Below are 14,496 nucleotides of genomic sequence, written 5' to 3' on the forward strand. Positions count from 1 at the left end.
GGGGGCTCCCGGGGCCGGCGGAGGGGGTGTGCGGGCTACGGGGGGGGGACGACGAGGCTTCCTTTGAAGGGCCCTTAGTAGCGGCTATTTGTTTTCTCCTGCCGTAGCGAGCTCCCCAGGCACCTGCCAAACCACACTCGTTAACACGTACACCCGAAGGGGATCATCCGAGAGCTCCGATTCTCGGACAAGCCAATGGAAAGACTCTGAGTGGCTTTATACCGCCCGAGGATCAGGCCATTGCCCTGCCTCGTGTATCGTCGGCTTTCTCCAGACAAAACTCCCTCTCTCCTGAGCGCTTCAGCTGCTCTTAGTCACTCTCACAACACCCCGGAGTAGTTATTTCTCTGTAGAGAGAGCAGGAAAGGGAAAGGTAGGAGACTCCTTGCTCCTCTCGGTGCTGGTAAGGTGCCGCTTTCACCTGCTATAGGATAGCAGTGGATCAAAGCACAAGGCAGCACTCCAGTGGCAGCTCCCGCAACTCCTTCCACTGCTGTGCAGCTCTGCTTTCCCCGGAGCAGATGATCCCCAGAGCCCTGCAGTCACAGACCTAAATGAAAGGCGCTGATTATTTATTTTTTCCCCCCACCAGATCAAGTATTTGAGACCACAGTAGCCAGATGAGCAGTGCAGTCATCTGCACGGCCGAGCCCAGAGGTGCTCCAGAAAGAATATGCTCCTGGGCCCCAGCGTGTATTTTTCCCTTATGCAAAATGCTTGCTACTGCCAGCGGCATAGGGGCGATGCGAGCAGACCCTGGCACCGACTCACTCACCTTCATGTCACAAGCCTGCTCCCAACCTTTCCACAAAAAAGAGAGCTGCACAAAACTGCTAGGGGTTAATAAATAGCACACGGCACTTTCAGGATCAGTCTCTGGCTTTGGGAGGATTTCTGCACCCACAACAAAGTGCAAGAGTCTTATTAATGTAGGGTGTGTAAATGATGACGTGTTAATAATTTTAGGCCCTAGCCCCCTTTTACGATTAGAGCAGGCTCAGAATGGGGAATGAAGACTTTGCATAGCTTAACACCCTGCTAGCAAAAAGATGCCTCAGTAGCTTTGCTCCCTGAGCTGTGCTTCTGCAAGTGTCACCGAGACACTAGCCATGGCAGAGATTTTCATCGGGTGACCGTGAGTCCCTGCGTCACCTTGTTATCCCACATCTGTTAATGCTCCGTCACTCGAGGTAGCCCCTTTCTATCCGTAGGCCTGCCCCACGGGACACAGTTACACCAGCTAACAGTCAGCAAATGATTTCAGAGTCTTTCGTACAGGGCAGGAATCACATTCACAGATGGGACACTGACATAATTGGAGCACTCTTTTATAACATTCCAATAGATAGTCTAACTGAAATGTTTCATCATTCATTTTTTGAAAATAGCCAAGGATAATAATATCCTAGAACTTCTTTTCCACTACTGGCTTAATCTATTTTTTTAAACTATGATATGTGCATTCCTTTGGTTTGCACAGCAGACTTCAGAACTTAATGGGAACATGGAGATATGAGCAATTTTTCCATTGTCCTTTCTTGCCAAACCACTTTAAGCTTGAAATTGGGGGTTAATATCTCTGACTCAACCTGACCCCAAAATTGAATAGTAGCGTGTGTGCATGTGTGCCTCTTAAAGGAAGTACCAGAATATTTCTCCCCTCTCTCGCTCTCTCCTTTTTTTCTCTAATAGCACTCCCCACACTCCAGACCAAGCAACTAGTCACTCACAGTCTGAGCTCATTTTAAAGAGCTTGGATTAAGTCCATGTGCAAGTTTTAGTTGCCTGTTAAATTTCTAATGCCTGCCACATACACCATTAGAACACTTAGATTTTTAAGACAGCATTGACTCATATTTTCTTTGGGTTTTAGCTGCTAAATAGCTGTGCAGCATTTTAAATCTACTTTTCTCTGCCTCTTTTTCTTTTAAAAAGTTTAAAATGAGGGTATTACAGTGTTACAGATCCCGTGTAAATTATATGTCATGTGGGCCACGTAATAATTAGCACAGCCACCGTATTTCTGAGAAGATCGTCTAAAACTTTCTTCAGCTCGGAGCATCATCAGATCACTCGCATTAGTGAGATTATTGGTACAAGGAATGCAACGGGACGGTATAAGTAGAAACTGAAAATCGTAAATGATAAATTACATTTGCAGTAAATTTAAACACTGAGAAATATGTTAAGTACTTTTAAAATCATAGTTTGTATACACTAGAAACTACTCTTTTTAGCTGTGTTTTTGGATTCCTCGTCCCCTAGTACCTAGGTAGTCCAGAATTCACATACTTTTAAAGTTTATTAAAGCAAAGCCCTGCCAAAGGCAAGCACTGATCCAACTATGTGGAAAAGGACTCCTTCCATTCTCCAGTTCCCTGAAATGGCAGCACAATGTATTTCCAGTTCTGCTCTGTGTAGAGCTTGCTGCAAGTATACGTGGCTGCAATTTTTGTTAATGCTGCCAAGGACAGACTTTGCTTAAGTTCTTGAAACACCTTTTTGGCTCATGAAAACAGCTTTACAGAAAAAAAAAAAAATAGGAGTCAATGCTGACCCCCAGATCTCTAATGTGGGTGCTGTGAGCCCAAGTGGAGTTGTGACCAGCAGCTGGGGGTTGTGGCCATGTCGGCCTTTTGGTAGTGGCAATAGGAGAAATAAATGGCGGATCCTTGTAGAAAGGAAGGGTTTCTGATACGAAAAAGATTGAGATTTAGGGAAACCAGCTAGTATTTCCAGTCCTTGGACGCTGTATTCCAGCCTTTCACTCCAGCCCTAATGGAAAACAAGCACTGGGAAGTGTTTGTCACGTTGTTTGGGTTTTTCCTTTGATTTGGAGTGGCTGGATGCTTTTTCTGAGTGTGCGGATTGAGCTGAAGAGTCCATAGTCTATTTAAGTCTAGTAGTTTCCCTGCCTTTTCTTCATTGCTAATTATCAATGACAGACTGTGAGCAGTATTTGTCAGTTATGTAGTTATAACAGCTAAACCTTCAACAATTTGTGATTTATTCTCATTGTTGGCTCAGGAGCATGTTTTGGGTCTAAACTAAACTATGCTCAGCCCTTGGAGGGCTCCAAAAGCTACAGCTGTCACTTGAGCTGAATTCTGCAGCTGCTTGCACCTAGTAATGGTTTCATGCATCTCTAATATTTAGGCCAGATCTATACTTTGTGGATTTGCACCATTTCTGCTCAAAATAACACACTGGTAGGTTCCAACACAGCCCACAGAGTACAGTATTATAACTCACACCCCTGTGCACTCAAAGCCTGTGGAAACTGTTATTCCTATATGTTATCCTGTAGCGGTCATATGGGACCAATGTCCTCATGTGCCCTGCAAGCTGCAGAAGGGAGCAGGGGGAATCCAGTCGATTGCACGCCTGGTGGCTAGTGCTCCTTGACATCTGTCAAGTTGTCCGCTGGGCAAAAGAGTTAAATCCTATAAGCTGAGCTAATTCCTACATTTCTCTAACACTTTTCTCATTGCTGTCTTGTCACCCTAATTCCTCGCCAGTGTCAGAATTTATGATTAACATGTATTAGTGGTGAAACTATTTCGGATGACATGGTCATCTTGGAAAGCAAAAGGTGCATTTTCCATTTGTGGAGTGTTACTAATTCTAGGAGTAGCTAAGGATAAGTTTGAAACTTCACATGCTTAATGGATTGCAGGTGAGGTAGGAAATAAAGGATAAGGGATCAGACAAAGATTTAGCAGAAGTTGGGGTAATTTCCCCATGCTCTCCTGCCAATCATCCATATCTTACTTAAAAAGGCCAGTGTTATTGTTCACGTCTTTTCTTTTTGTGCCTAATACAAATGATGCTATCCAGTTGTGCTCCATGTGTTGTTAGCTGCAAGGATGACAGCTCGCTTTAGTGCTAAGCCAAGATCAGCAAGTATATTTGGTTTTTCTAATGAATTTTAAATAGAAAGGCCAATGATAAAAAGCTAGCACTCTAGAAAACAGTAAGCATTGTTTTAGAACGGATATATAAATAGGCCGATCTAATATACGTTTTCTTCACATTTAAACAATTCGGAACGAATCAAGCCCTCAGACAGAGCAGCACGTGCTCCCCAAGGGGCTGCAGCCTCCGTTCCCCACACATGTTCCTGAGGGTAAGAGCTCAACCCCATCTGCAGCTTTCTGGGGTGGCCTCGTTTCTGAATGCCGGTAGCCAAGACCGCTAATCGCTGGCTGCTCTGGCTCCCCTGTCTCTGCCCGAACCAGCCACTATGAACCTACAGAGAGCAAGGGCCTCGTGTAGTATTAAGAATCGCTGCAGCAGATGAGGTAGACTTTAACTGTGGTCTCCAGCTCAACCACAGAGCGAGCACTGGATCCTTTTCAAAACAGGCTTCAGCAGTCCCTGCACCGAGCAAGGAGCCACGTCGGGTCAGGAGGCAGCGTCGTGTTGCACAAGGGGAGACAGACACAGCCTATGACCTTTTCACGCCGTTTACACGTGTGCGTGCACGTGCCCACAGGGCTGCACGGTGACCATGTGGAAACCCAGCAAAGCGCCATTCCCGGCTGTTTCGGCAGGGTGTGCACGAGAAAGTTCAAATGCTTTGGCCCGAGGAAGCTATCTATCTGTTGTGTTACTATGTATATTATGCATCAGTGAGAAAAGATATTGTCCTTTTAGTCTCTGCCGAGTTAAAGTATGCATGGATTGCAGTGAAATCACTCATTGATTAGTGGCTGTGAATAGGGAATAATGGCCTTTCCCTCTCCATTTAAACAGCACTTCAGAGGGAAATGTATACAGTGAACATACCAGGAGGGTTCCTGGTTATTTCCAGCTCACCATCTCCTTCTCTAAATACCTCAGTAAAAACCCTGGCACACCCCATCTGCAGGACCACCTGCCCTTTCTGAAAGTCAGCTTTCCCTATCCCTTGGCGCTTTCCAGTAACAAATTAATGCCATAAAGGCCTAATTCCAATCTGATTGCTCCCCCCACCTGCCTTCATGCAGTTTTTGCAGTTCTCCTTACTCCCCTTTCGCACCCGAAAGCTCTGTGCAGTGTTTCTGCTCGCCAATAGGTGCCTCTAACATCTCCCTGTAGCTGCTGCGGGGTGACCGGCCTGTGCAAAGCTTGCTGCTGGGGTTCTTCAGAAGCATAACGTAGAAACTGATTTCAAAGCATAGCAAAAGTCTGAGTTCTTGCACTCCGAACTGGCAAAGGAAGGAGCAAAAGGGTGTGACGAGAAGGTGATTTGTCACCTTGGTTTGGCTGGCCACATATTAATGATAAAGGTGATAGGGTATAAGCGTAAACGTAGAGACGCTGGTTCCTGTGTGCTGTAAAACAGACTTTCTGTGACCTCAGACGAGTAACTTGGGGCCAGATTCGTAATGTAGCTAATGCTGTCGTGCTAACAGGCTTAGCAAATAAAAACAAGTTGAAGTAAACACCAAAATACTTTTTTAATGATCTTGGTCCCTCTGCCTTTGCCTCCCTTCCCTGTCTAGAGACTAAGAGCATTTTTCAAACTCACAGACCCGGTGACAGCCATCTATACGCTAATAAAGGGGACCATACAAACAGGTAAGCGAGGGAACAGAGTCTTCTGACCACAGATGCTCTAAGCACACAAATTTAGGCTCTCCAGTTACCCACGAGTGAAGTCATTGCTGGTTGTAGCAGCCATGGGAGAGGGAGAAGGATGCTGGGGGGCAGCGACCAGCACCCTGTGAAGGGCCTGGGGAAGATGCCGATGAATAGAGTCAATGTGGCGAAGGTGGCCGAGGGTACTCGGGGAAGCTGGCAGCACCGGCAGTGTGGTCAGCAGGGAACGCGGCAAGAGCCCATTCTGTGAAACACTGTTTGTGAGCGAGGCAGGAGGAGAACAGAGGCCTTGTGCATCGTGGACTTGATGTTTCTAAAGGTGCTCCAGTTGAGAGCGGGTGGCCTGTGATTGCGGAACGAGACTCACCCAGAAACCTGCCTGCTGCTGCCTTAGCAGCAGCCTGCGATGGGAGGCAGGAGCACGTGGCGCAGGACACACGAAGCCTGGAGAAGGCAAGGGCAGCGCCTGGGGTACCTGGGGCTGCTGGAGACCCTGGAAACCTCAACAGAAAGGGGCCCGACTGCTGGGGAGGAGGAGGCGGCTGCCTGCGAGGCACCAAGTCATGCTCAACCAAGGGTAACGGGGCAGAGGCAGCTCACCGAACGGGGGCTGAAGGTGGTTTCTGGAGGCTCCCATCCCTGCGCAAGGCCATGACATCCCTGGCGGCCCTGCTTTTCCCTTGGCCGTTCCCCTTCCCCGGCTCCGCAGGCCCCTCTCCTCCGCTCACCCACCACGACCCCTGCAGACCCCTACCCCGGAGGGACGCCCGCCGGGGCCGGGGCCGGGGCCGGGGCCGGGGCCGGGCTCCTCCTCCCCGGGGGCGGCCCCGGCGGCAGGTGCTGCTCGGGAGCAGGAAGCTGCCACCGCTCGTCGCGGCAAACCCCCTCGTGTGCCGCCGGCGCTCGCCGCCCGCAACCCCCCGCCGTCGGGGGCAGCCGCGCCCGCCTCAGCGACCCCCCCCCCCCCCCCCCCCCCCGCCGGGAGATCTTTTTTTCTCGTTTTCCCCGCTTTTAGCCTCCCCTCTAACTCCTCTCCACTTGCACTTGGAAGGATACCGAGGGGTTTCGCGGCGGCTGTCGCGCTTCGGGCTCGTTTCGGCAGCCGGCCAGCCGCCGGGCGAGCCTCCCCTGCCGCCCCCCGCCGTGGCCCGGCGGGCTCTGGCCGCCATGAGCGCCGCCGCCCAGGCTCCGGAGCCCGACCCGCAGGAGGGGGGACCCGGGCATGGCCCCGGTCCCGGCCCGACCCGGGAAGGCAGCCCGCAGGAGGAGTTTGACTTCTCCATCCTCTTCGACTACGACTACCTGAAGCCGATCGAAGGTTGGTGAGGAGCCGCCGCAGGAGGAGCCCGGGCCGCGCCCCGACGGGGCGGCGGGGCCGAGCGGCTGCGGGGGGCCGGGCCGAGCCGAGCCGGGCGCTGGCCGGGCCCGGGCGCCCCGTTCTGACCGCCCGGGCCCGGCGTTGGCGATGGATGCCGAGCGGTGTGTGTGCTGCTGGGCTCGGGGCCGGGCTTGTCGGGTTTTGCGGGGCCGCTGGAGGCGGCGGGCGGGCGCGAACGGTCGCTGTCGCGGGCGGCGAGTGGCTCGGTCCCCGCCTGGTGACGGAGCATCCGAGAGGGGCCGCGGGACCGTCCTCTGATCCACGGAGTTGTGCGCCTGGGTGTGAGAGAGCAGCTGGGGAAGGCGAAGGAGAAGAGCTCGGCTCGGCCGGGCTCCTTCTGACCACCATCGTCGTGGTAGAGGGTGTTCTGGAAAGTCAAAGAGGCGGCTTGAGTAGCGGGTCCAGGAGCCCCGAGGAGTTGGTCACCCGAGAGGAGTCCGGCCGTCCTGCTTGGATGGCAGGGAGCTGGGGAGATCCAGATCCCAGTTTGGGTCCAAACGCTGTGAGCTTAAGTTGAATTAAGGAAAAAAAAAAAAAAGAAAAAAGTGGCAGTCTGTTCTCCTGCTTGTCTGAGTTTATACAAATCTGTAATACCAAAAGCACCGTGACCAGTGTTCCCTGACTTTCTAAATGATAATTCCATCAGTTGATGATACTAAAAATCGATACTTCCTATCCCATAAAATAGAGATTTGTGTAAACCAGACAAAGCCAAAAGAGACAGGACCCAGAGGGAAGAATTGCTGGGATATTGTTTCTAAGATACACATGTTTTGATTCTGCACAGCTGAGAGGTGGCATTTCTTTAGGGCATTTGAAGGAAGAGATGGTGCCTTCCTAGGGGACAGTGCAGGAGGAGACCAGTTAGGCCTGAATGGTGGGGCCATTAGCGAAATGGGGAGTTGTTACTCAGCTTTATTCTTTGTTTACTTGTTTAAATATAAAGATGTGCACCACCATCAAAGCTGAGTGACGATGGTTAATGTCAAGAAACGTACAAAGCCGAATTTTCTTTCAAGGTTTAATGTAGATCAAACCATGCTAAAATAAATCCGCGATGAGGAGGGGTCAGTGATTTTAATGGAAATACATTAAATCCCAGTGAAAGCTTCAGATGCTGGTGTTATTCACATCTTTATAGTAGAGCGTACTGCTGTGAAGTCTTAAGTGGGAAGTTCCACAGAATATAATAGCACGTAGGTGGGGGGTAGAAAGTTTAATCTTCAAACCACATAAATGCAGAGCAGCGTATGCTTGTAGTAGAAGTAACTTCCTTCTTGAGCCTGCTTTCTCCACATTTGAATGGCTGGAAACCATAATTAGTAGTAATTTTGTTTGTTGCAAAGATGGAAATCATTAGCATAAGAAAAAAGAGATCACAACCATATATATTAGCATTCTAATCTGGAGAACATTCTCTCTCACTTTGAAAAGGCACCAGCTAGAGTCTGTAAGCAATCCAGTATACATCCCTGACCTTTAATGTACAAAAGATTAAAGCGTGTTTACACGAGAACAGAAAATGTTCAAATTTTGAGAAAGGGCTTTATCCACATGCTGGTGGTAACTGATGCTCGTTGTTCATGTGCGATTCTGGCCTCGTCTGAACTGCACTTGGGAAAACAAGTCCTTTTCAGTGGAGGATTCAAAATGGAACCAAAACCATAGGAGTGTCTCTGGATCCCAGCACTTCAGGCTGGTTCCTACATTCAAAGCCCGTTTGAAAGAGGCTCTGATTTCCTCAGAGTCTGGCCTGTTCCACCCACCGCTCACGACAGGTCCTGTAATAACAGATCTCTGTAAACATGCTAAAAGTGAATTTTAAAAAAAAATTTTTTTTTTTTAGGGAAGAAAAAGTAAATTTGGGGCTCTAGAATTAGATTGGGATGAAAGTTTCTTTCAGATAAACAATTTTTTAAAAGGTTGGGATTAGTTTCCACCTAAGCTTGTATTTTAAAAGTAGGATCTATATCACAACTTGTTGCCATGGAAATGCCAGAAATATCCTTACTGAAAGCGGTTGGCATTCAGTAGTGCTTATGTGTGCCTGAGACAACAGGAACATGGACTGCTATAAAAGCAACGGGGGAAAAAAGGGTAAATAAAAATGCAACGGTCAATATTATTAATATTAGATATTCCTCTCTAAGCCAACCATTTCCAAAAGCAGGAGTGCTGTACAAAGTGCCATTTTCCATCTGCCTTTTACTTTTACCCTTACTTGCCAGACTTTAATTAGCTATCATCATCTCAGCATTTGCAAATCAGAAACATCTGCCATGAGCAGGCTGAACTCAGAGATGTGCCCAGGTGAACGGGCTTTGGGAAGTTTGAGTAAAGTGGGTATCCTGTGCTGTTAGGTTGAAATTGTGATTTCACTTGGGCATTGAAGATGTTTTCTGTCTCTTTTTAAAAAAATGTGTTAGATGCATTCCCTTGAGAGACACATGTGGAGATACTGCTAGTGGTATCCCAAGTTTTAGCTTGTTTCAAGCTTGAAAGGTGCTGACTATCCTTGTTTCTCAGTGGGGAAGATTAACAGAAAGTCAATGAGCATTGGAACTAGCTCCTACAAACAGGACTCCCAGATGAGTAAGTTCTGATAACTGCTTTGTGTATTATTCCATAATACCTGTTGTTGGCCACTATGAGAGACAAAATACTGAAAAGCCAGACAACTGCCCTGCTTCAGCAGCTCGCTGCATGTATTCTTGTTCTGTGTTCACTGTGTGATGATCCACTGATAGGTAAAGCTGCCACATAATTTTTAATATTTGAAGTTAATCCTTCCGAGAACTGATCCTCTGAGGGATGTTTTGAAACTGAAAATCCAAACAAACCCCACCTTTAAATAAGATTCCAGATAAAATCCTGCCCTAAGACAACAGGTGAGAATGCAAATGGGAAAGAGTATTTTCTCATAGGCTCAAGCCTTTGCTGTAGCTCAGCAGACTCTTTGCATCTGGTGATATGACTCTACAAGGTCTATGTATGTATAATACGGAGAGGGGAAGCAGGGAGCATCTATAAATATTAATATTCCTCTAAATGGTTGTTTGTTTGTAGCCAGGCTCCCAGGGACGTTGCCACGTCTTGTAGGTGTCAAGCCCTGCATAATTTGCCTCATTCCTTCTTTTTCTCCCCAGTACAAAGCTATTAAAAGGAAAAAAAAAAAAAAAAAAAAAGCTTGCAGCTCAGTCCTGGTGACTGGCTCAGTAACACAGGAGGCAGTGTTCAGCAGCAGCCCTGCAGTGAGGAAACAAATATGCACATGTAACAGAGAATACCAGATTTCACTCAGGAAACCAACTTTCACTTTGAGCTTCCAAGCAGCTAGCGTAAATAACAGACGACTTGGCTTTTGAAAAATGCAAAAAAGCTCTGCAATGGCCCCTTCAAATTACAATTAGCAAACTAATGAAAAAAAATTTGGACTCTTTTTACTTATGCAAATAAGGAACTCCATTGAAATCCCAGGAGCTGCACTGCAGCAAACAGATGTGAGGTCAAACCCGAACTTCTCCCCCTGCCCTCCCTTGTCCCACACGCGGCTATCTTTAGCTTTTCCTAGATGATGATTTGTACAAACCCATCGTGGAATGCAGTTGCTGGGGTGATGTTATTCCCTAATTTCATGCTAATTGGCAAGGTCACATTTGGCCGACTGAATGGCTTTGAAGTTACTGCCTTGTTTAAAAAACAGCGGAGGATGGGCCCTTGCAAAGCCATGTGTGCACACACGCACTGGTGTGTGTCCCGTCCAGCTTGGGAAATCTCTGGAGCCCAGCAGGACCTTTTCCTTTCTGCCTTTCGGAGGTGTGTGAAAAGGAGGTGTTTGGTTTTTTTTTTAAACTCAAGGGTTAAGTCCTTTGAAACTTAAATCCCTTGATCTTTTTCACCTGTGTTTTAAGTCTTCTAGCTAATCAGTACTAAGGGCAGTGCTGAAGGTACCCACCTGGGGAGGCTGCCCAGCCACCAGTTTGTTGGTGGAGCTGCCTGCAGCGTTCCTGAGCCTGTCTGTAGGAGCTGGTTTGCTGTTTGTTTGCAGTATGGTAGGATGCAGAGCCCTGCTTCTATTTCCTATTGTGGGAAGAGTAGAGATGGTCTTGGGAACTAGTAACTGGGTAAAGGCTATGGAAAAAAAGGGGGGAATAAGAGCTGGCAGCTTGGAGGCAGTTTGGGTGGGATACTAGGGGATTTGGAGGTCGGGCTTCCCTGCTCACGGGAACGGGGTGACACAGGGGACTAGGCTGTTTGCTGACAGTCAAGCTGACCGAGAACGTGAAGAGGTGCCAGTGTTGTCTGGGTGTGAAGCTCGCTTTCTTTTAACCCCCTGTCGAACAAGAAGGATCTTTTGGTACTGAATCAGGGGATGATTCAGCAGTGAAACCTCGGGCTGGGAAATGTCCCCGTGAAGGGGGGGGGGAAGCACTGTAACTGCGTGTCAGAGGAGCTGTGCTGAAGCTGCTGTGCTGTTTGCCAAGACGTCCATTGGAAAAGCGGTGGAGAGGACAGTCCTTTGCAGCAGTGCTTCCATCTGTGTTCTGGATGCAATATGCAGGGATAGATGAACCCTTCAAGGTGGCACAACCTTGGGTGCGAAGCTCTACCTCGGGGGCATCTGCACAAAGGTTTCAAAGCTGCTTCGTTTCTTGAAAAACACCTCTGCTAGGCTGATTGGTCACCTAATTATTCTCTTGTAAGGGGGTGCAATCCTCCTCGGGGAGCTCAGCTGGCGGGTGGCTGGGCTGTTCCGTGCCATCGCCAGCAGCGTGAGGTTTGCTGTCCTCAGCTCCTGCCGCCCTAACCGAGCTCACCTTGGCAGCTCGGGGAGAAACATGGGTATTGCTGGGGCCATCTGCCTGGAGCCATTCCCGTGCCCTGGGCTGCTCCACGTTCCTGCTGGTCTCTGCAAATGCAGCGAGAAAGCAGCTGGGCTGCCGGGGAGCAACCTCTCCCCGTCCCCTGCTGCCCCTCTCAAAGGCAGGAGCTTGATATTGTTTACAAAACCAAACTCCCGCGGTGCTCGCCTGGAGAAGCTGGGATGTTGGCTTGGGTCTGCCCCTTCCTCGAGCAGGTTCCAAACCCCAGCCTGCCTTAGCCAAGTTGGCTGGGAGCAGGGTAGCCAGTCCCCTCCTACTGAAGGAAAAAGCAGAATTTCTCCTGATTTTGATGGAAAAGCCGTTTACTTCGGGAGAGCAGCACTTGCTGCTTTACCCAACCACCCCTTTTCCCTCCCCGGTGAGGTCAGAGCCCTGCGTTGTAGCATCACCGGCATTTCCATGGCGACAGACCTTGACATCACAGGCGTGGGCAATAGCACCCGGGACAGTGATTTCATTGTACCTCTGAAGTTATGCAGGGCTGGAACTCGGTCGGGAGATCTCCCCAAACCTCGCAAGCCCCGAGTCCTGACGAAGCCGTGCCGATGAGTCAGGGCCGGCAGCCTCTCCCATGCCGGAGACGCAGCCTCAGCCTCTGGGCATCTCTGTCCGAAGGTTTTTTCTTGTCTGCCGTCTTGCCCGCGTTTCAGCGCCGCTGCCTGCTTTATTGATAATTTGCCGTGTGGGGGGAAACTAAATATTTTTGCTCTACGGAAGGCTGTGGGTGTTGTCTGCTTGGCGAAGGGTGCCTGCCTCGCTCGCTGCCTGTGAGCGCTGGGTGAGCAATCCCGGTTTGCACAGCCCATAAAGCACTGCAGAGGAGTGCCGTAGGAAGGCAAGGGCACGCTGCAGCTTGTTGTTGTGCGTAAACATTGTTATTAATATCTGGAACGTGGATCCTCTTGGCGCGTGAATGCCAAGGATGAAAGCGCTTGTTTCAACACAGGATTTCAGGGAAAAGCAAAGAAAACTCGGGTTATCTAAAGCCCAATTTTTAATAGGCAGAAAGTGTGGGCGGTGGTGTGTGTTTGTTATTCAGAAGACTAAAAATTACACATTCACATACAAATGTATGTTTGCTTTCCCCATACCCCTTAACACAAATTATACGTGCCAGCTTTGCTGTTCAACGTGTGTTGTGTGAGGAGCTGTAATTTTCTTCCTGTTGTCTGTGTATTTGGCACAGGTAATGTGGTTTAATGTGTACGGTGGGGGCAGCTTTTGCTGTAGGTGTGTTGAATGGGGAACTGAAACAGTCATCTGTTCCTGATGTGAAGCTGTTCAGCCCGGAGAGCTTTTCTGCGATTGCTGGTCACTGTACGAATCCTGCCTCGAGTCCTGGCGTCAAGCCTCACTCTGCCTGGTGCTGATTTTGCTCCCTTGCATCAGCATAAATTGGAGCGATTCTTCTGAAAGCGGTGGGATTGATGTTTTGTGTGACTGCGGAGGGGTGTGTTGCTCCACTGAGTCCGAAGGAGTGATGAGTTTTATTCAAAGTGAATCGTAGCATCAGTATCTAGGCTTGATGCGTCAGAGTTTGAGTGATGTGAATGACACACTATTCCTGTGAATGCCAAAGCTCTGATATCTGAGATCAACGATGCTAAAAATATGTTCGGCTCAAAATTCAGTTACTCGTTGCTGTTTTCCCCATCCCCAAAACAGCTGTGTGCTGGGATTAAAAGCCAGAGGAACCTTAAGAAATCTGCAAGCTGGACTCTCCCAGTCGTCTCCTATCCCGTCACATAGACATTCTGTGTGTTGGTTTGTTTGGTTGGCTGTCAGGGTTTCCCACTAAACACGAAGGCGCAGCACTTTCTGCTACATTTTCTTCTTTTTGTGGAGTTTTCTCCAGGTTGTGCAAAACATTAAGCACAAAAGGTAGTAGTCAAAAATCAGTGGAGGATTTTGCTCTCACACTAAGAAGCATTTAAAACTGAAAACGAACAGACCCCCCCTCCCCCCGAAATTAAATCACAATCTCTCTGTATGTAAAAGTTTCACTACGAACTTTTGCTACTTTTGCAGAAAGCACAGTCAGCTCCTACCTGGCTTTATGTACAATATTACTTGCTCATGGGAAATGCTGCCTCATGTAGTGTAGGAGTTAGAGAAAATGCTGGAACACTTATTTAAATATTTAAATGAAATACTCTTCACCTATGACACTTGCTATCTGCTCGCCCCTGGGCACAGATCAGTGAGAATCAATCTCAAACTGTGGAGCTGTTTCAGGTATTTCCTGCTGGATACATTGAAATCTCTAAAAACATAAAAAAATCCTGATAGCATTTTGCATGCTTTTATGTAATGACAAATATTATTCAGCTCCCAGGCTGGGGACACTACGGGAGCTGATGTACATCGAGGGGATACCTGGCACGACTCTGCTCTCTCGGATGCCGCTGGCTTTAAGCACCCCATGGGGTGCTGAGGCGAGATCAGAACTGGGCTCAGCGGTGCTGGTGGGAATTCTGTGTTGCCTAGAAAACATCCCTGTACTCTGCAACCTGGGGATAGTTTGCAAGACTGAGTATCGCTGAAAACTGAGATTTTTTTGCACCAGGAGAGAGGGTCGCACTGAACACTTAGGACCTGTTACCCTGTATTTTATAATCCCTCTCTGGCCAAAACATTCCTTGAGCTGAAATT

General features: G+C 48.6%; 1 protein-coding gene across 4 annotated transcripts in view; it reads left to right on the forward strand.

Moving 5' to 3' along the window:
- NFATC2 (nuclear factor of activated T cells 2) overlaps window positions 1-14,496 on the forward strand; it is a 103,078-nt gene that overhangs the window by 2,422 nt on the left and 86,160 nt on the right. The window contains exon 1 of one of the 4 annotated variants that reach the window (XM_069805075.1): window positions 6,594-6,901. The exons of the other annotated variants lie outside the window; for them this stretch is intronic. Within the exon in view, the coding sequence (XP_069661176.1) occupies window positions 6,751-6,901 (151 nt within the window). The 5' untranslated portion in view covers window positions 6,594-6,750. Of the gene's footprint in view, window positions 1-6,593; window positions 6,902-14,496 lie in introns of those variants that run through there. 4 annotated transcript variants of the gene reach the window in all.

The sequence above is a fragment of the Haliaeetus albicilla genome, chromosome 2 (genome assembly GCF_947461875.1).
Source record: "Haliaeetus albicilla chromosome 2, bHalAlb1.1, whole genome shotgun sequence".
NCBI lineage: Eukaryota > Metazoa > Chordata > Aves > Accipitriformes > Accipitridae > Haliaeetus > Haliaeetus albicilla.